The sequence below is a fragment of the Alnus glutinosa genome, chromosome 4 (assembly GCF_958979055.1).
Source record: "Alnus glutinosa chromosome 4, dhAlnGlut1.1, whole genome shotgun sequence".
NCBI lineage: Eukaryota > Viridiplantae > Streptophyta > Magnoliopsida > Fagales > Betulaceae > Alnus > Alnus glutinosa.
Window position 1 is genome coordinate 12,901,018 of NC_084889.1, and position 22,033 is coordinate 12,923,050.

The 22,033-nt window shown below is 39.4% G+C and overlaps 1 protein-coding gene across 1 annotated transcript in view; it reads right to left on the minus strand.

Annotated features, from left to right (window-relative positions):
* The window catches only part of LOC133865768 (isoamylase 3, chloroplastic), a 50,532-nt gene extending 28,568 nt beyond the window's left edge, over nucleotides 1-21,964 (minus strand). Inside the window, exons 1-8 of the mRNA XM_062302236.1 lie at nucleotides 21,598-21,964; nucleotides 21,399-21,447; nucleotides 21,222-21,293; nucleotides 19,526-19,683; nucleotides 18,309-18,402; nucleotides 17,186-17,422; nucleotides 16,789-16,893; nucleotides 15,258-15,362 (exon numbers count right to left, since the gene is read on the minus strand). Of these exons, the coding sequence (XP_062158220.1) occupies nucleotides 15,258-15,362; nucleotides 16,789-16,893; nucleotides 17,186-17,422; nucleotides 18,309-18,402; nucleotides 19,526-19,683; nucleotides 21,222-21,293; nucleotides 21,399-21,447; nucleotides 21,598-21,722 (945 nt within the window). The 5' untranslated portion in view covers nucleotides 21,723-21,964. The remainder of the gene's footprint in view (nucleotides 1-15,257; nucleotides 15,363-16,788; nucleotides 16,894-17,185; nucleotides 17,423-18,308; nucleotides 18,403-19,525; nucleotides 19,684-21,221; nucleotides 21,294-21,398; nucleotides 21,448-21,597) is intronic.
* Nucleotides 21,965-22,033: the final 69 nt, after the last annotated feature.

Genomic DNA, 22,033 nt, shown 5'->3' on the forward strand with positions numbered 1-22,033 from the left:
GTCCCCCTCCCTCAACCACAAAGCTCTAGATTTCTGTCTCCAACTCATTTCCTCAAAAAGGAGAGTCTTCTCCAATTCTTTCGACATATCAATCTTTCAAACCTTTTCGTCCTCCTCTAGGCAACGGCATTCTTCAACTAAATCCAGCTCTCGAATACCCTCCAACAATTCTTTCTTTTTCTTTCCTATATCACCAAACACTTCTTCATTCCATTTCTTCAAATTTGTCTTCAAAGCCTTCAATTTATTAGCCAAAATGAAACTTGGCAAACCCGAAAACTCATAAGACAACCACCACTTTTTAACCTGCTCAACAAAACCCTCATATTTCAGCCACATGTTCTCAAATTTAAAATATTTGTTTCCCCCTCTAGGAGCCCCACAATCCAACAACAAAGGAAAGTGATCGGAAAGAAGTCTTGGCAATCTCTTCTGTGTCGCTTCAGGAAAGCTTTCCTCTCACTATGAAGAAACTAAGAACCTGTCGATTCTAGACCATATTTGATCTTCCTGATTATTTGACCAAGTAAACCGGCCATCTTCAAGTGGTAGATCCACCAAATTTTGCATGAAGATGAAGTCTGAAAACTCTTCCATAGATGCGGCGAAGCCGGCACCACTAGACCTTTCACTAGGAAAACGAACCACATTAAAATCTCCCCCAATACACCAAGGCATCTCCCACCAACTCATCAAGCTAGTTAACTCAACCCACAAATCCCTCCTATCCCTGTCATCATTCGGGCCATAAGCCCCTCCAAACGCCCATACTGCATTATCATCAGTGTTGCGCAAAGAACAAGCAACGGTATATCTACCAACACAATCCTCCACTTTCTCCACCACCCTTCTATCCCACATTAACAAAACCCCACCTGACGCTCCATTCGCTCCCATATAACATCAATCTACATGACAACAACCCCATAAACTCTTTACCACCTCCCTTGAAATAACTGACAACTTAGTTTCCACCAAGCAGACAATATCCGCTTTCCACTCCTTTAGAAGCCCTCTAATCTCCAATCTTTTCTCAATCGCATTAAGCCCTCTAACGTTCCATATTAATATTTTAGGCTTCATAAGAGCGAAATGGGCCCCCCTTCCCCTATGTCTTTCACTAACAGATTGTACCCCTTTCTTCTCATAGTTAATGGACCAAGCCAGCCTATTCAACTCCCGCCGTCCTTTCACCCTTTGAGAAGACGGAAACTTTGTTTTGGAACCTTCCAAAGAACTGTCTCTGGCATCTTCAATCTCCTCAAATATTGCAACCAATTTATCCTCAGAACCTTCGCAAGATAATCCTATAATTTGATAAATATTCTTGACTCTGTCCACCACCCATCTAGGAGACACCCTCTGCCCATCTATACCTTCCACTGCCAACGGTGTTAAAACCATCGGTTCACAACTCTCCACTTGCTTTTCCACTGGAAAAGCTTCTATTGCGTAGTCATCCACTTCATCCTCTTCTGACCAACATACCACCAGCTCAAGATTGCATTCTTCTTGTCTCTGATCCACTAGCTCTGTAAACACAGGGCACAACGACAAGCAGGAGGTGTGAGGAGCCATCAAAATACCTCCACCAGCTTCCGATAAAGTCATTGAAGACCATTTTCCAACACCAAGACTGAACTCCACCAACTCAATGCTCTCTCCCACTTCAGCTGAGCCAAACCCAGACTAGCGACAGCAATCTGAGACCAACCCACGTGAAATAACCGGCAATACCTCCGTCTGTCTCAAAGCAGACATCGTGGCCTTCGATTCTCCTTCCCCTCCGCCCGACTCAACCTCAGACACTGGAGTCATAGGACAGCTCCAACTAGCACCCGCATCAGACGTAGTTTGCCGCTGCTTTACTCTCCAGACTGCCGTAGATTGTGGGTATGCTACGTTGTGACGCTGATAGACCCGACCCAAAAAACCTGATTTGACCGCCGAAGTCGATTCACCAGAACCTAGACTTATAGTCTCCACCCGCACAGCGGAAGAAGAAGCTTCGGCATCCGACGAGGAAGAGCGAGTCGAGAATGGGATGGAACCAGAACCAGCCTTGGCCTCGACAAAAAGCTTGGGTCTCTTGCAAGGGCTAGACGAAGGAGCTTTACCTTTTGATTCGCTGGGCCTCAGAGTTCGCGAGTGCTTTTTGGAAATGGGCCTGGGAACTCTGGGGCCCAGCGAATCAGGTTGGGTCTTAGGTAAGGAGTTAGAACCGGGAGGCTTAGGTCCATTACCCAGCAACCCATCTTCCAGCAGGTACAAATCCGATAGACAATGCCCAATTTCCGCATGCAATCTCTCCAACGTCTTTCTGAGGCTGCGAAGATCGAGGCTTTCACCGAAATGTGACTTATGTGTTGCAGAGGTTAACATAGGGTAGCTAGAACCAGCCGTCCTACCCCTAAGACTAGAACCGGACACTCTTCCCGGCGAAGCAAATAGAGACTCCGAAGCTATCTTCGGCAGAAAAGCCTTCGCCGGAAAATCCTTCCCCAAAGAAGCAGACTTCGCCGTTGCTTTTGCCCAAACACACAGGCCCATTGCCGGAGATTTCTCCTGGCTGTCTTTGACCGCAGCAAAAGATGTCAACATAACCCCAGCAAACATAGGATCAGCGAGCCTTCTTGGTACCCTAGCGAGAGGGCGGTTGGAAGGACCGAAATGTTCTTCTACCTTCGGCGAAAAGGACCTCAGAACCTCAGCATAACTCCTCCTCAACTCAGGTTTAGGCTTGGAATGTGTATTATCTGTCGAACGAGGTTGCTTCGAATAGCTTGAAGGTCCAGTGAGAAGACGGTTGAAAGCTAAACGAAGCTCCACCCCAAAGCGCTCCCAACCTTCACCAGTTCTCCCTTTCGGCACCAAGACAGAACCACTTCTTCTCCTACCCTCATATTCTTCTATGATAAGAAAAAACCCGTGCCTATTAGAGCATTGTTGCGCAAGAATCCGAGGGAAACCGGGAATGGATTGGTTCCAGAACACTCTACTATCTTGAACTGTTACTAGATCCTTGAAAAACTTGAGCAACCATGTAGCCTCGTCTTTTCCTAAAAGAATGGACCTCGTCACTCCTTGACGTTTCTCATAAATCTTGATCCCAGTGAAGCCACCGACCACTGACAAAGTGAATTCCTTAGCTTCGACCGACCACCAGCACAAGGACCTCACCATCGAAAGACAATCTAAGGATTCGAAAGCTGAACATCATTCTCTGAAAGCATATCATGTGAATAACGGTCTGGAAGATTTTGCAAACGCTGGCATGAAAAATAAGTTCTAACAAAGTGGCATCTACCGAAGAGAGTCCTTCCAATGCACTAACACTTTAGTATTTCCCTGGTGGAGAGTCTAGAGACGACGCTCAAGGATGGCCTGGGGAATGAGTCTGCTGTCACTGGGAATGAGAGGAAGATAGTCTTGAACCAGGACCCCATCTCCCACCCATTTCTTGAGAACCGAGACATGGAACACATCATGAATTCTTGCCTTCGGAGGAAAGGCCAGTTGGTAGGCGACGAGACCAATCTTCTTGATAACCTAGTAAGGACCATAGAATTTTGGGGCGAGTTTATGATTACTACGCCTATGAACAGAATGTTGCCGGTACCCCTGGAGCCTTAAGTAGACCCATTCGCCCTCTAAGAAAACTCATTCTACATGGTCCTTATCATACACCTGCTTCATCCGATTCTGGGCACCCAACAGTTGCTGCAGAACCTCCCGCACAACCTCATCCCGGGCCACTAAGGCATCTTCTACAGCAACGTAATGAGTGGTACCAGGAATGTATGGTAAAAGAGAGGGTCAAGAGCGACCATAAACGATCTCAAGGGGAGTACGTTTAGTAGCAGAATGAAATCTAGTGTTGTAACAATATTCTACCCAAGGCAGCCACTTGGCCCATTGCTTCGGATTAGAGCTAGTAAAGCACCTCAAGTATATTTCAATGGTACGATTCACGACCTCAGTCTAGCTATCCGTTTGAGGGTGATAGCCGGAGCTAAAGTTAAACTTTGTTCCATGGAAACGAAAAAGCTCCCGCCAAAAAATCCCAGTGAATACGGGGTCCCTGTCACAAACAATGGAAGAAGGAATTCCATATAAACGGAAGATTACCTCAAAGAAGGTTTGAGCAACTTGCGGAGCTGTATATGGATGCTTGAGAGAAGTAAAGTGGCTGTATTTGAAAAAACGGTCAACGACCACAAATATAGTAGTTTGGCTGTAGGAAGTAGGAAGGCCGTCAATGAAATCCATGGAGATATCTGACCAAACACGTTTGGGAATGGGCAGGGGCTGCAGCAGCCCGGCTGGTCTAGAGGCTTCGGCTTTGTGGCGCTGACAAATATCACAAATCTTGATAAAATTGCGGAGTCGCTGCTTCATTCTCGGCCAATAAAAAACAGACCAAATTTGCTGGAGTCCCTTTTGATACCCTTCATGAGTGTTGTTGAGTGTTGTTGTGGAACTCGATGATGATAGCCTCGGTAATTGGAGATGCAGCCTTGAGGTAGACCCGGTTCTTGAAATAGATGAGTCCGGCATGCAATTGCCAGGGACCTCCAAGAGCTACTCTAGGTCGGGATCATCCAAGCTCGGGCACTGCTGTTCCACTCCTAATTGAACCGCAAAAAACTGGAGTAAGACACCCTCGAGGCAGCGGTGTAATTCCTTTTTGCATCTTCGGTCCTTCCAATAGCCTGTTTTTTGGAGAGGCCAACCCGACCAAAGTAATCTTCTTCCCTTGCCATGTGAAACTCATATAGTGGGAGGAAAAATCCCAAAGGATGAGACCGAGAGTTTTCAACCATTGCACCCCAAGGATTGAGTCGTACCCTTGGAGATCAATGAGAAAAAAACTCCAGTGTAAACAAGGTGCCCTCAAGCCAAACCAGTACTGCCAAGCACTTCCCCCGACTAGACAGCCTTTCTCTGTTAGCCGCCATTACTTCAAAGGCAGTGTGTTTGCCCAATTCTAGGCCCAACTGTTCCTCTAATTTTGTGCTTAAGAAATTGTGAGTACTTCCCGTGTCTGCTAACATGACCACCGAGCCTCCTTAATGATTCCCGAGATGCGCATCATCTGTGGGGTTTGTACGCCCAAGATTGCGTGGAGAGAGATTTTGGGAACCTCTAACTCTTCATCATCCCATGCCTCTCGTTCCCCTTCATTGCACGGTGCTTCAATTTCTTCCTCATAGATTCCTTCAATTAAAAAGAGTTTTTTGCAACAATGCCTGGGAGAGAATTTATCGTCGCAGTTGAAACAGAGATCCCTGTCTCTCCAATCCTTCAACTCGGCTGGGTTCAATTTTCGGACCACCAGTGATCGGTTCCGAACTAAGTTTGCGGAAGGTAATGGTGGGGTGTTTGCTAGACCCATGGCTCTCCTTGTCTCATAGAAACTCGGAGATCTTCGTTGCGCTTGCAACCTTGCCTCATACAGTCTTGCGAGGCCTACTATAGCCGTGAGGATGGTGGGTCGAGAGGCTTGCATTTCCGGTCTAATGCTATCCTTTAGCCCACTTATGAATCCTCCAATCTGCTGTGTTACAGAAAGTCTGCCAGCCCTGCTCAGCAAACGCTCGTACTGCCCTTGATACTCGTACGGTCCCTATCTGCCACAACTTTGTGAGATCTCAAAAAAAATCGTCGAATTGTGTAGGACCATACAACACATGCAACCCTTCTTTCATGCTTCCCCATGATGCATTCTCCTTAAACAACTGATACCATAGCTAGGCCTCGCCATCGAGATGGTAGGCCGCCAAGGCCATCTTGTCTTCCTCCGTCGTGTTCTGGAATTCAAAAAATTGCTCCGCACGACATACCCACCTAGTTGGGTCTTCTTAGCCATCGTATCATGAAAAGTTCAATTTGGCAACCTTTGGGAAAGAGTTACCAGATTCTGTTCGGGTGGACTCCTTGCCCTGCCTAGCCTTTGATGAAAAGGGCAACCATCATCTCATCGATGTGTTTAGTGAGTCATTCCTCCATCAATTACAACTCCTCCTCCATGCGATCTAGCCATTGCTTCAACATGTCGAAACCTGGCTTTGATACCAAGATGTTGCGGGCCTGTGTTTGGGAACGGGTGATAGATTTGGTGAGAAGCAAAGCCGCAGGATCAGTTTTTCTGAGTTTACCTATGATGAATGTGAATGGTGTGATAGTATGGTATTTGAGGTACCTTTGCCTCCCAAACAACTACAAGAGTTGAATAATAATTTTCTTCATATCGTTTTATTCCTCAAAACTCCTACTTAGAGGGTTACATTGTTGAATATAAAATACGGAACAATATGTAAATATTGCTAATTCTAGTGGGAATATAAATCCCTTATTAATAGGAATTATTTTCATAGAAGAACTTCTCTTTTCCTACCAAAAAGTTGTGCTTTAGGAGCACTGACTTTTCCCCATACTTCCCATAATCGGATCAGCCGCCACTTGGGTCTTCTTCAGCTAGGGCTTCGGCATCTTCTACTGTCTTCATGCTTTTGTTTTGCCACGTCTAACATAGGTACGTAACAGTACCCTTTGTTGCATCCCACTTTTTACCCACCAACATCTCCACAGGACATTGACTTGAATTTCGTGGTCAAAACTCAGAACCATTTTCTGGGAAATAGTTTGCAACTTAAATATGCTTAATGGTGTTTATTGGTTAATTATTCTTCTCTTCTTTGTCAAATGTTTTTCAACTGTAGATGACAGTGCAGCAAGCTGAAAGTATGCAGAAGGTGGTTTCGGAGGAGGAGATAAAGTGTACCTTGTTTGCTATGAAAAATAAGAAGCTGGAGTTTTTCAAGTCTGCTTGGAATGTTGTTGGGGTAGATGTGATTGCTGCCATCAAACATTTTTTTGCTACAGGAAAGTTACTGAAGAAAGGTAATGCTACTATTCTTATTTTGGTCCCTAAGAAAGTGAATCTTGCTTCTATGGAGGATTATAGGCCGATAGCTTGTTGTAATGTGATCTATAAGTGTATCACAAAGATCCTAGCCAACCGATTGGTGGCCTTGCTTGGATTCTTTGATCAGCTAAAACCAGTTGGCTTTTGTTCCAGGTCACTCTATCTCAGAAAATGTTTTGTTAGCCCAGGAAATTGTGAAGAACTACCATAAACGAAGGGGGAAGGGGGGGGGGGGGGGGGGGGGGGGGGGGGGCTCGATGTACATTGAAAGTAGACCACATGAAGGCATATGATTCTATTAATTGGGAGTTTTTTATTCATTCTCTTGCCTGTTTTGGGTTCCCTGCAAAATATCTTGGATGGATCAGGGAGTGTGTCACATCTCCTAGGTTATCTATCTCTTTGAATGGGTCTTTGGCTGGCTATTTCGAAGGGAGGAAGGGGTTGAGGCAAGGGGACCCATTGTCTCCTTACTTATTTGTTCTTGCTGTGGAAGTTTTCTCTAGTTTGATGAATAACAGGGATTTCACTACTGATGCTCAAAACTGAAGCTGACGCATTTAATCTTTGCAGATTATTTGCTTATCTTCTCTGAAGCTAATGTGACTTCATAAAGCCGCCTTTTTTTTTTTTCTCTCTAGGTAGTTGAAATTTTATTTTATTTTTTATTTTTATTTTTTATGAATGAATACTCCATTACCAAAACAACACATTACAACACTTCAGTAAGAAAAACTGAAACACCTGATACTGCAATCCGGTATCAGAAACAACAACGAAAAAAAAAAAACAGCAGGATCTGCAGAACCATCAAACATCAAAGATACAGCTAACAACAGACCCTACAACAACAGCTCTTCTTTGATGCTCGACTCTGTCAACATTCTCAGAGCTCCTTTTAAATCTCCCCTTCCCCAAAATTCTAGTTCTGATTTCCCAAATATGCTCTCTAGACACCATTTCACTCCTACAAAACAAACACACAACAGCCCCTTTATAGTCCCACTTGATTAATCGATTAACCATTGTTTAGGCAATTTTTAATTGCCAACCACATGATGAAGGAATGCTTGGGTATGGCTAATGGGAACCAGATTACCCTCCGCCAGTCAACAAGAGGACTTTTCACTCGAATTGCATTCCATGTTAATATCTTTGTGATTTGACTTGTACCATCAAGTCATGTAGGCCCCAGCAGGTGTTTCTTTTCAAGTCAATTTCTTTCTCCTTGCTGTTAAGTTTTCTTGAGCTTAACTTCTCATTGCCATGCACGAATTTAAGTGCTTTAAGTACCTATTAGAAACCGTCTGTCACTCTATATAAAGGAACATACTATTCAGTCAAGAGAGCCCAAAAAACCAAACGCTCACAAAAAGAGGCAGCCACACACTTGCTCTAATAGTTTTGTAGCATCGCATGGTAGAAGTTCTTCAATTTTGTAGTATAGTTGCCACTCAAGAGAACTAGAGAAAGATTTGTCTTTTGTTAAAAAGTTATCTTTTGAGTGAGAGTGAGATTTGAGTGTATTGAGGCTATGGTTTTGAGTGGTTTTTTTCTCCGCTTGTGAACATAGGCTTGTCAACCTAAACCTCGGTGTTTTGTATGATTGAATTTTTTTCTTTTCTACTTCTTTGCGATCCTAAATTTCAATTTATCACAACAAATTGGTATCGGAGCTTGAATCCTTTTTGCAAGATGACTATTGTAAAATTCGAAGGAGAGAAGTTTGATGGTCAAAATATTTCAGTCTTTGGCATCAAGAGGAATGCTTTGTTGCGACAACAAGGCTTGGTAAAGATTTTGGACGGCACAACGCCGTCAACATCATCAAAGGAAGAAATTGTAGAACTTGGAAAAGAAAAAAAAAAACTGCAGTGCAATTTTGTTGTCTCTTTCTGATGAGGTTCTAAAAGAAGTCGCTAATGAAGAAACTATCGCTTGTCCTTCGAAAAAGCTAGAAAGTATGTATATAAAGAAATCCATCACCACGCGATTATATTTGAAAGAAATATATATATATATAAAGAAATTGATAAGTATTGAATGTTGCACATTCAAGCCTCTTAACTAGCATATGTTAACCCCTTACGCATTCTCGGGAATCTAAGGGAAAAACACAAGAAATCCTTTAGTCTTAAAGCTTTAAGTCCAGCAAAAGCAAATCCAGCAATCTGCAAGGAAAAACGCTCAATCGCACATCAAGAAGGCTTGAGCGCATCAGAGTGCATCAGTGAGGCTCGAGCGCACATCAATGAGCTCGAGTGCATCAGGAAGGCTTGTGCGCAGGGAATCACCAGCACAACTAAGCTCGAGCGCAAAAACAAAGAAGCTTGAGCACACGCTGAGCTTGAGTGCAAAAACAATTGGGCTCGAGTGCATTTGTAGGCGGCAGAACCAGAAAAAGGAAAGAAGTTTACTTCTCTTACTCGGACTAGCTGTTCTAGAAGGCCACAAAATCAACTAGGGTTGCTCTTGTATTCTATAAATAGACCCTATATATGTGCATTAGAGAGAGACACGTTCCATAATAGAAATCAATATGATTAAGGGCTAGGTTTTGGGAGAAAAGTGCATAAATTCCAGCAGCCTCTTGCGATGGATTTCTCCTCGACGAAGGTGATTTCCAGCATCTCCATGAGCAGCTAAATCATCCAAAGGGTATTGATGTAGCCCTTTCCAAGTAATAATGGCGTAATTGTGTGTTTTTTTAGGGAATTTTATGAACATGAAGGATGGTTGTTTAATCTTAAGATTATGCTTTAATGTTTATATTCAATTTTGATAAACCTCTTATATCTTATCTTAGAAAGTTGTTTATCTTCATTGAACTGAACCTTCGTATTGTCTGTGATTATACGAATGATGGTTTTACAACGGTTTTAATAGACACGAAATCAAGAAGGTTTGATAGCTCATGCTTACCCCCTAGTTATTTTAATTTAGGTAAAACAATTCATGCTGCCGAAGGATGAGTTATATTTATCCCTTGATTACGAGTATGCTAATTAAGAGATTTGATAGCTCATACCTAGGGAAAGGAACAATCCGTACTAACCAAAGATTTGATGTCGTCAAGATAATTAGGTGGACAATCCGTATTAACTGAATATGGGTTATTCTTATTCTTAATAAAAGAATTTTCTTGACGACATCGTTAGGTGCTTGACAAACACACACAAGTCATATCATTCATGCAGGTGAAATTCTCATGTTAAATGCAATTTACCATTATTATGAGGTTAACATTGAAATGAATCACCTTTATCTTCTTCAACTTATTTTACTTTTACTTTTACGTATTTATTTAGTTTCAATTGCACTTCGAAAATCAAACATCTTTTCTGAATTAAATTAGAGTTAATCTTAGTAACTTAACAACCAAACCCGTCTTTGAGGTTCGACACTCTCACATAGAGATATCCTACAAAGATTCGTTCTATTGCGAGTGGTAATTTTATTATCGATACACTCAAGACCACATCAGAAATGTATGCCTCTTTGTGAGCATGTCGATGAACTTAATAAAATTATTATAGATTTGAAAAATACTGATCTTAAATTGATAATGAGGATCAAGCTTTGATTGTGTTGTTCACTGTCGGATTCCATTGGTAATTTTATTAATCCAATGTTGTATGGTAGAGATATCATCTTACTAGGAAATAAGTCTACTTGAAATTCTATGGAGTTAAGGACAAAATTGAATCGAAAAGGTAATGATGATCAGGCTGAGAGTTTATTGGTTAAGGGGTTATTCGGAAAATTTCTCTAAGAGGTCGATCCAGTGAGAGAGACTCAGGTAAAAGTAAAGAAAAATCAAGAGGTCAATCTCAATAAAAATCTAATAATAAAGTTTAAGTGTTACTATTGTATAAAACACTAGATGATGTTGAACGACTTTTCATTTGCATCAGCACTAGACAACATGCCGTTTGGAACAATGTTGTATGGCTTGTTGTTTGCCACCACCACGCGACCTGTTGTTTACACCCCAGACAAAAACTTGTCGTTTTTTTGGTGTATACCATCGTCGTGGTTAGACACTAGAAAACGCACCATCATCACTAAAAATGCCAAAATAGCCCAAAGCACATTTCTTGACCCTTTAGCATTAAAAAACCAAAAACACAACAACACTAGCTACAGCTACACATCGATGCGCCAAGCTTTCGATCAACACGTTCTCAGGTTAGACGAAGGAGACCAGCCACCACCGTGCTTCGACCACCTTCAGAGTACACAGAGAGAACGCTCATGAGACCCTGAGCACAACTCCGGTAGCTCTTACCATCCTGGCGTCAGCACAAGGACAGTGTAAGTCTTTGATTGAGCATGCGTTCTTCTATTACCACCGACTGCCTCCTATTTCCTAGAATTCGAATGCTTTGATACCAAGTTGAAAGAAAAGAAAATATGGAGCAAGAAGGGGCAAAATCTTACTTTCCTTAATGATTCGGTGAAATAGTTACATGCATTTATATAGAAAAGCATAATCGTACTAACATGGAAATACAATTAATGAAAAATATATGGGAATAAAATTAGATTAGCATCATATCTTCAACAATATCGCAGTGAAGAAAATTGTCATGACAGAAAATTGAGAAGATATGTTGACTAAACCAATTTCGGTTCTCAAGTCCAAGCATTGATTGGTTTTCATAGCTTATGATTACCCATAGGGGTGTTGGAGGAAACGTCATGAAGAGATTTTGCATTGTGACTTAAAGTAATTCAAGTCAAAATGGAGATTTGTGATGTGACTTGTACCATCAAGGCATGTAGGTAGGCGGTAGGCCCCAACTGGTGTTTCTTTTCAAGTCAATTTCTTTCTCCTAGTCGACTAAGTTTTCTTAGGCTTAACTTATCCTTGTCATGCACGAATTTAAGGCATACCTATCAAAAACCGCCTGTCACTCTGTATAAAGGGACATACTATTTGGCCAAGAGAATAAAAAGAAAAAAAAAAAGCACCAAAAAAAAAAGGCAGCCACACACTTATTCTCACAGTTTTGTAGCTTCTCATGGTAGAAGAAGAAATTCTTCAATTTTGTTGTGCAGTTTCCGCTCGAGAACTAAAGAAAGATTTCTCTTTTGTCAAAAAAGTTATCTTTTGTGTGAGAGAGAGATTTGGGTGTATTGGAATTTTACTTTTGAATGGTATTTTTTCTTCACCATTATTTTGTACTTCATCTTTTGATAGTGAAATTTCTTCCTCATTGTCCCCGTTCGTGGACGTAAGCTTCTCAAATTGAACCACGTATATCTTGGTGTTTTGTGTGATTGGCTTATTTTATTTTATTCTTTTCTACTTCTCTGCTCTCCTAAATTTCAATGTCACAAAACCAGTCTTTGCCTTCTTTTCTTTCCTTTTAATAAGATTGTCCTGGTCTTAACTAAAGACAATCGCTTTGAATTTCAATTTGATTTATCTTCTAATTACAATGATAAGAATTTCTTACAAGTTTAATAAGTAAAACAATTCAAAGAAACTTGTTACATTTGGAATGAATATATCCTCCAAAGAGAGATGAGTAATAGTTGCTATTTGTTCAACCACAATCCGACTCGATGTTTACAGATAATATAAAACAAAAGAAAACTTGACCTGCTTGACCACACCAACCAAAATCGGTTCAATTATGACCATGTCAGGGTTGGTAAAAAAATCAACTTCCAAGGAGGGTTGGACACCCCTTATAAATACAAAATATTTTAGATAGGGTTTCGAAGTCGCCAGTAATCCTCTCGAGACCTGGGAAATTTGAGGACATCTCGATGTCTCCTCCCAACACTCTTTTCACCACGGCGCCACCCTCCTCACAGCTTGTACACCGTTCTAAGTAGTCTGCCAACACTATTCTCCACCAGTCACGCCGTTCCTCCCCCTAGATAGCCACAACTTCTTCCATGAGAATGGTGGGGCCCTCATCATCATCAAAGAATCCCTTTCCCTTGCCCTCACCCTCATCCACGTCGACAATCAGGATCTTCTCTTGCTCTTGGAATGCAACCTCCTTAGAGCATTTCTAGTAGTCTCACCAAAATAGCTTTTTGGTAAGCCAATTTGATGAAAATACTAAAAAAACCACTCCCAACAGCCTCACCACTTTTACCAAAAAGTTTTGGTGAGTGAAAATACTCACAAATTTTGATGGGTACTATTCACTCACCAAACTATTAAAAAACTATAAAAAAAAAATTATCATTTCTCTTTTTTCTTTTTTCTTTTGTTTCTCTTCTCTCACACGAATCACAACACTTTAACCAAAATTGTGAGGCTGCTGGGGGAACTTTAAAAAAGTGGCTCATCAGAATAGAGAAAAGTGATTTTTAGCTATTTTGGTGAATAAAATTTGATGAGGCTACTAGGAATGCTTTAAAACCAGGGAAAAGCGCTAGCCAGATCTGTGCTATCACCCCAAAAGGACTAGTCAATTTGAAGCTTTCCTAGAATTCCTTATAAAACTCAGTTTCACTTAGTAACTAGGCAATGTGGGACTTAGCACTAATGACTATCTTTCTAAACCACCAACTCTATGTAGGCTACTCATTTTTTCAATATGAGACTGGGGTACTCCCCATTTTAAAGTCTTGACGTCCTCGTCAGGGCCACGTCATGCAGCGCTCCAATACCACATGGCCTGGTGTACTGGGTGACTCTGATACCATTTGTAATGGTCCAAAAAAAAGCGCTAGCCAGATCTGCGCTATCACCCCAAAAGGATTAGTCAATTTGAAGCTTCTCTAGAATCCCTTATAAAACCTAGTTTCACCTAGTAACTAGGCAATGTGGGACTTCGCACTAATAACTATCTTTATAAACCATCCACTCTATGTGGGATACTCATCTTCCCAATATGGGACCAGGGTGTTATAGAACAGTACTCACCAATTTTGTTAAGCACTATTCACTCACCAAATCATTAAAGAACTATAAAAATTGTCATTTCTTTTTTTTTTTTCTCCTTTTGTTCTCACACAAATCAGTCTCAGCACAACCCCGTTAGGAAAAGACAAATTTTCAAAAATATGACTATTAGGATAAGACAAATATTCATAAGTATGACTGTTAGGAAAAGACAAATTTTTAAAAATATGACCGTTAGAATAAAACATATTCAAAAATATGACCGTTAAGAAAAGACAAACATTCAAAAAAGATTAAATAGAAAAAGAATAAAGAAATCTGAAAAAAGTTTTATTTAAATGATATAGTGATAATGAGTAATTAAAATAGTGAGGCTGCTAGGAGTGCTTTAAAAAGTGGCTCACCAAAATAGAGAAAAGTGATTTTTAGCTATTTTGGCTAGTAAAATTTGATAAGGCTATTAGGAATGCTCTTATTTGGTATTGATGGAGATTGGGACTAGAATAACCGGTTCGCTTGCTCATCCTTGGGCTCGTCTTCTTGTGTTTGGGCACTCATGGTCTTGTTGTTGCTAGACTAATTTTGTCGCTATTTTTCATTAATTTTTTTTAGGAAGAGCTTTGGGGGCGAGGATGGTGTGGATTGTGCTTTGCTAAGGTTTATGTTGGAGAAGGTTGTGGGATGGGTTGTATAAAACCAAAATTCGGCCCAACCAATAAAGCTAACCGACCAATGTCTGATACCTATCAGTGTTAGTGTGGTTTGATATACAACCCCCACATGTTTTAGTTTGGTTGAGGAAATGAGATTCCGCCCCAAAGGGATTTACACCCCTTGTTATATCATCTCTATGATTTAAAATATTGCAGATATGTGCTGATTCCAAAGTCAAATCATCTAAACAATAAATAATAATATCAAACTAGGGCATTCCATTTGATATATACTACTCAGTGATAAAGCATACATTCAACATACAAAGCATTAAAGCAATATAAATTTCACACACAAATTAGGATATTCAAATTCAGAAACATAAAGATGTACAGAGATATAGAAACAAGCAAACAGATACATATACTTTCACGCATCAAAAAATGTATAAATGGTGTCTATGCAAACAGATAAAATTGCTCGTGTTTAGCTTGGCATTGAAACATTCAGAAAACCAATTCTGTAAAAATGAGAGTACATAAAATTCCACGACTTCACTGATCCAAACAATAATGGAACTACAGTCCAAAATCAAAATATACCAAAATCCTTACAAAAAGAAGAGTTTTTGAAGGCTTAGGCAAGAATATAAACATAGTAATATTGAGATAAGTTATCCTTTCTTCCATATGCAACAACATGAATATATTTTTTTTTTATAAGTATAACAACATGAATATATTGATATCATAGACGTACAAATCTTATAGCATATAGAACTTGAAGCGAAATATTTTAATTTACCATGTGATCTCTAGGATTTGGGAACCTCTGAAACTCGAACTCATCAAATTCAAAGACAGGCAGCAACTCCACGGCATTGATACCAAGCTCTAGAAGATGTGGGATCTTTAAATTTAAATGAGAAAGGAAAACGTCATAAAAACGTGATATATCAAATGTTCAAACAAAGATTGATCTTTACATACCATACTTACAAAAGATGATATAACTCCAGACTCATTAGATCATAATTGAAGTGTCTTAATCAATATATGATTTATGCAGCCATGGTTGCTACCACAAATAAGGAAATTAGCCATTAAAAAGAGTAGTTTGCAAGATGGCAAAAGACCTAACAAAACAACAGCTCCTACAGACAATGTATAAATTTATTAAACCAATCATTACCTGCCCAAGACATCAAACTTTGTCTATCTAAGGGTTTTGAAAAAGGTTTTATCGCTGCATTAAATAAATGCAATTTGCACCTTAGGCGGAATAAAACCTTGAAATAAGCAAAGAGGTATTTTTGACCCAAACAGCAGTTAAATATCCATAGAGCGCATGCTGTAAATGATAGCCACGATACCTTTTACTAAGCACTCTTGATAGTACAATACCACACTGAAGGAATTATATTATATTGTAAAAGGTTTACTGGAAACACCAACAGTGTTGGATCTAGTATACATTATCATTAATTTTTCTTGCTTTTCCTTTTCCAAAAGGTCCACTCTTCACCAGTGTAAAAAGGCACTAAATTCACCTACATTACAATTCCTCCCCTCCAACTCCTGTGTAGCCTAATACCATTTAAGCTAACCAGATATATCTCACTATTTCCAGTCTCATCAGAGTTCTGTGAAAAGCTGTTCAGGAAATTTTTCCATGGCCTGCATCTAGGGATTTTACTTATCGCTAGAGATGTTAATTATAAGCTTAGTATTTTGGGCTTATTTGAAGTTTTGGTCCTATGCTATTTCAAAGTGAAAAACCTAGGGTTGGCATTTGGATGTATAAATATCCACAGTTCCACAGAATTGGACTAATTTTTAGTTTAAATATTTCTTGGAAATGAAAGGCTCCTATTCATCTAGGTTTTGGGAGACCACAATGCCCGCACCTAAACTTGAAGCTCAGTTTTGTATAGGCCCCCCCTCTTACTGCATTACCTGTACCAAGTATATCTTTCTTCTAATTAACTCCTCATCCTTGTCCTCTCCCCTAACAAACAAAAAACAAACCAAACCCCCTTCTTTTAGCTGAGAATAAAATTGAAGCCTGATGTCCTTCCATATGAGGTTGTGAAGTAACTGGAACTTCTATACTTTGTCCATTACTAATGAACGTAATACCATGATTCCAATTCCCAGAGATAGCCATAATGTAAGCTTGGTCATTGTTTAGAAGATCTCAGGTCCATGATGGACACCCACACTCATGCTTGTGTTGATGCTACATTAGGTTACTTGTTGAATATCATATTTTCAATGTTATTTTGAAAAATGGAAAGTCACACTTATGGCATTCAATTATAATGATATACCATTACCTTCTCTATCACACCAAGGTAGCTCCCACGTATCTTTGGATCCAGCCCACTAGATTCATCAATTGTATATGCACGAACATTCATTTCATATATAACAAGATCTTTCTGCAAAGACAGCAGAAAATGTAATAAAGGTTCAGATGTAAAAGAATATACCAACTTAAACACAAAAGAAAATGGTGAAATTGTCAACTTAAAGCCAGTGAAAAATCCTTTACCGCAGCCACAGTAATAGTAAAGCTTCAAAAAGAAAATGAATGCATTTCGTTATCAGATTTCATCAAACCATAATTTTTAACAGGTGAGGGAGACAAATATTTCCATATGATAGGACAATTTTTCAAGATAAAAACATAGGCCTTGCATGGCTCAACAGGCATATAAGTAGCTTTATCACCTCATGTATATTTGGAAGCTCATAGTTCTCTCCCCAGTAAAAGGGCAAGCTATCAAAATCATAACTTCCAAGAAATCTAGAAAATTTGTTGCTAGCATCTCCAAAATATCGGCGACCCTCAACTAGCTTTGCATATGGATCTAAAAGCACAATGCTGCTGTCAAATCGATGCCCTTGATGCCAACCTCGAGGACCGTCTATGCGATAACCATAGAGAACATTGCTCCGAGGCAAATCCTGCAGAGAAGTAATTTTGAATAATGTGATAATTATATGAATTACCAAAAAAACATCTAAGAAATATGTTCTCTTAATATATCTTTCGCACAAGTGGAAAATCCATTTCATTACTATTTGATGGGCCTAGAGATAAGCAGTGCTTCAGCAATCAGTGAACCAAAATTCATACCGTAAATAAAAGTAGACATGCTTCATAATCACGTCATATGATCAACCATTTAGGTTTTTCACTGTCAAAGCATACCAAACAACGGATAGAAAATCTTCAGGACCAGCAATATCTTTTTCAGAGTTTAGGCATCATAAACTTTACATCATTTTTTATGTGAAATCTCCCAAATACTAATTAATACGTCGACCGAAAGCAGCTACTCATTCTCTACTAGTTTTCACAAGTAACTTTTACTTGAAGACAATACAATATTCAAGTCATCTTTTGGAATCATAGTGACGTCCACATATAGGCTGGTTATAAGAGAAGACCAACATTCTCTGCTTCCTAAACAGCCCAACATGGAATGAAACACACAGAGACATGCACACAACAACTGGTGTAAGAATTCAATAATGATGCAGAGAATGCATTAGCTTGAAGTGGGCATTGATAGGTACTAACATAACTGCAATTACATCAAAACAATGTTGCATGGGCATTGATATCCAGTTTCAAAATAATACCAATGTGCACATGCACATGTGAAGACTAGGCAGGGGCACACACTGCCACACTGCCACTGCCATAGTGCCATGAGGAAAACCACTAAGAGATCCTTAGTAATGTGTCTTACAGCTAGTTGACATGGAACAGATGAGGAAAGCTATCAATGTCAACCAAGATAACTAACGGAAGGTAGTGTTGGAGGCAACCTAATAGCAAGACTACCTCAATACATATGTGCCAAATGTCTCCAGTTTTATTCACATGAGGATCCAAAGCCAGTTCCATCATTCCACCATCCAGCCTGCCAAACTTCCCCCTGATAATATCAATCAAGATCATTTCTCTTAAAAATATGGGATCCTATACTAAGTGTATAAAGAAATCAAAAGCTGCCATTTACAAACAATACTAATATATAGCTAACAATACCATAACTTTCAAAGCATTTCTCTTTCGATGTAATCATGCCCCCAACATCCCAAAGAAAAGACACAATTGCACTACACAAAATAAACCTCAGTAGCATATTTTTTTGATGAATAATAAACCTCAGTAGCATCTTGAACAAACTTATCTCACACGCAAAACAATAGACAAATATCAATTGCATGTCAACGAGTACTATTATAACAGAAGCAGTATATAGGAAATAACAAAAAGGAACATTAAATGTGACCAAACGACATCAACTTGAGGAAATATCTATGAGAGTCTTGAACAAACCAACATTTTACACAATAAAACTGACAGGTTGAACATCTTTATATGTGTCCTCCCAACAATCATCTTCCCCAAATCACTACTATATCATTTTAACCTACATCAAAATTTGTCTGCTTTCAGATCTCTTAAAAACCTGCAGAGTATCTGGTCACCACATTAAAAGTAGTAAAAAAGTTCATGCTCACCAAACTATAAGCTCATAGGCAGACTTTCATGTTCGACCCAAAAATCACCATGTCACTTCCTTATTGACACCATACCAAAGAAGACAAGTAATTTAAGCCCAGATCCCCAACCTTCATAATGGAAAAGGCCACACACACACATATACACGTCACAAAAAAATTGTATATGACCTTATCTACACCTTCTATATGAGAATCTTAAGTCATTATTCTTCAAACTCTCTTTCTTTCCTTAGTTTAATGAGTTAACAACCAAAAGGAAACAGAATTCATTGGAAGAATCTCAATGCGAAAAATACAAGGTCTCAATGACAAATTATATCTACTACAAGTGCAGCATGCATTAGGCAGAGTAAAATAGTTAAACCTTAAATCCTGAAACAAATTCAACTCTTTTTAACACTGAAATCTATCTAACACCTGATTTTTTATTTTATTTTTATAAGTAATCGAAATATCGTTAAAGTACGTAGAAAGTATATCCAACAACTGAATCTTAACCTTTTAATTGAAAAGGAAATGAAATGTCACCTCTCGGGAAGTGATAGGCAAAGGGTCACAGCAGTTGCATGCTGCGAAAAAATAGCAAAGTTGATCCCATTATCTACTTCTGATACACCCAGTGGAAATGCCTGACCTGGGAAAATTTTCAATGACGGGGTGGTCTCAGACACTTCAGGGGCTTCTTCCTATAATCACAAAAGGTGAACAAATGACAAGTGGATTATTTCCATTTTGGCTTAAAACAATGATCTTATACCTCTCAAAAATACATGCAGTTCATAGCAGCTGACATTAGCAGCATAAAACCAAAAGATATAAGCATGAGAGAAGACATTGACAACAATTTTTACCAAAAAAAAACATTTTTATCCTTAAGCAAGAAAATGTCTATTCAATTCAATATGAAAACAGAATGACACTCTAAGGGCCCGTTTGTTTTGATGTAAAACATTTTCAGCTGAAAATATTTTCCTGGAAAATTACTGATTTTCCAGTGCTTGGCTATCACCCTGAAAATGTTTTCCTCAACATTTTCCGTTGTTTGGCTTGTGCTGAAAATGTGAAAAATATTTAACATCCAAATTTCCAAATAAAGCTTGCTTAAATAGTCTCAAAGACTTCTTGTCTTCACAAAACTAAGAATACTCAAGCTCAGCATCCAGTACAACTGAAATACCCATTTAGTTATGCGATAAAGCATTCAAAATTCAATCGAACATTTAATCATATGAACCTTGCATATGTAACCATACTTCCTCTCTTTCTCAGCATCCCTGGAGGTGGTTGTAATCGAGCTTCATGCATTGCCAACATTGAAAGAGCATAAGCGAGTTGCAGCCGAGAGGGGGGTGCGTGCATCTATGTTGGGTTATGGAGATAGGGGTTACACTGGCGAAGGTGGCTCCGGTTGGGGCTGCATTGGTGAGGGTGGCTTTGATGGGGGAGAAAGGGAGTGGTGTTTGGAGTGTGCAGTGGTGTGGGTGTTCGCCAAGAAAGAGGATTTGAAGAGAGGAGCTATGGATGAAAAAAAAAAATTACGCCTTAAAAGCACAACATTTTGTGAAAAACAAGGGGGTGTTTTACAGTTGATCGAAAATGTTTTTCGGTTGACCAGGTTTTCCAAGTGCAACCAAACACTAGAAAATACCAAAAATGTTTTACATCGAAAGAGCCTACGATTCAAATGAAATAGGAAGATTTCTTTTCAGCAACTTACACAAAATAAAATAAAAAGGTATTATAAGATGAGGGGGGGGAAAAAAAAAGACCTTAGTTTGACTACATTATTCGTAACTAAAAGAGGTATCAAACCTTACAGAATCATAAAAACTTACTTGATCACAGTATAACTAAAACGTAACTGCTTACCTTTGTAATTTTTTTCATAAAAAAGCCCAGTGAAAGTCTCTGCAACTAGAATCATTAGATGATTGATAAGACCTCTCAAAACTTATGCAGTTCTTATGAGATATCATGATACTTATAATGGATTTTTAAATTTTTAAATTCAAATGCCTGCCTTGCTAGCTACTTTCAAAATGAAAATCCATACAGGTTAATATTCAATCATTCAACTGATTTTCTCAAATGCTTTAGTGTTTTAACTGCTCTGTAATACTTATTAGGAGAGTTACCATTGCAAATTATCCAACTATTTACATATTTTAAAAGTCTCAACGTGATAGAAAGCAATGGTCAAACACATGAGCATAATGGAAAGTACCTCAACAAGTACACGCTCTTGAGCACGCTGACCAGAAACATTCGCTGTAGTATGCTTTACAGGGTCCCCTCTCTAACCCATGCAAAGAAATCCCAATCAAACCTTGAATTAATACGCAGAGTTTGGAGGAAAAGGAAAATTATGATATTCATAAACATCATAGAAACACAAACATGCCTTGCTGACAAGTCCTGGCCCATTGCCTGCTCGATTACTAAATTTCAACCTGATAAGATATAACCACAAGTCCAGTAAATTACATTATTTAAAATCTTCAAATGAACAAAACAAAAATGCTAAAAGAAGCTGAATCGAGAACTTGTCGAATTCCAGAACAGGGGAGAGAAAACAGAGGAGATAGATTAGAGTGGATTACCCCATTTCGGAGATAGGAGAAGGTCCAATGCAAGAACGAGCACCACTGCCACTTGAAGACAAAGCTGAAGGAATCATGGAAGCTTTAGTAGCAGCGCTGGAATCGCAGAGAAGTGGATGGAGCATCTCTGATCCTCGTTTTTTTTTTATGAAACTAGTGTGTTCTCGAAGCTCAATGTTGACTTCTGCGTGTGTGTGTGTGTGTGTGAGAGAGAGAGAGAGAGAGAGGGACTTCTACTGCGAGTGCAAGATACTTGCCACTTCGCAGAGAGACTGTTGAATCTTTTGGACGCTCTCTGGTTTCCGAGAGCGTCTATGCCTTTTCATGTCTGCCACGTGAACGGATACGAAATAGTCGGAGTAAGTTGCTCACATGCCTCGACAAGTGTCTCCACCTTTTCTGATAAATATCCCACTTCCTTCCAGAAGGCCACATA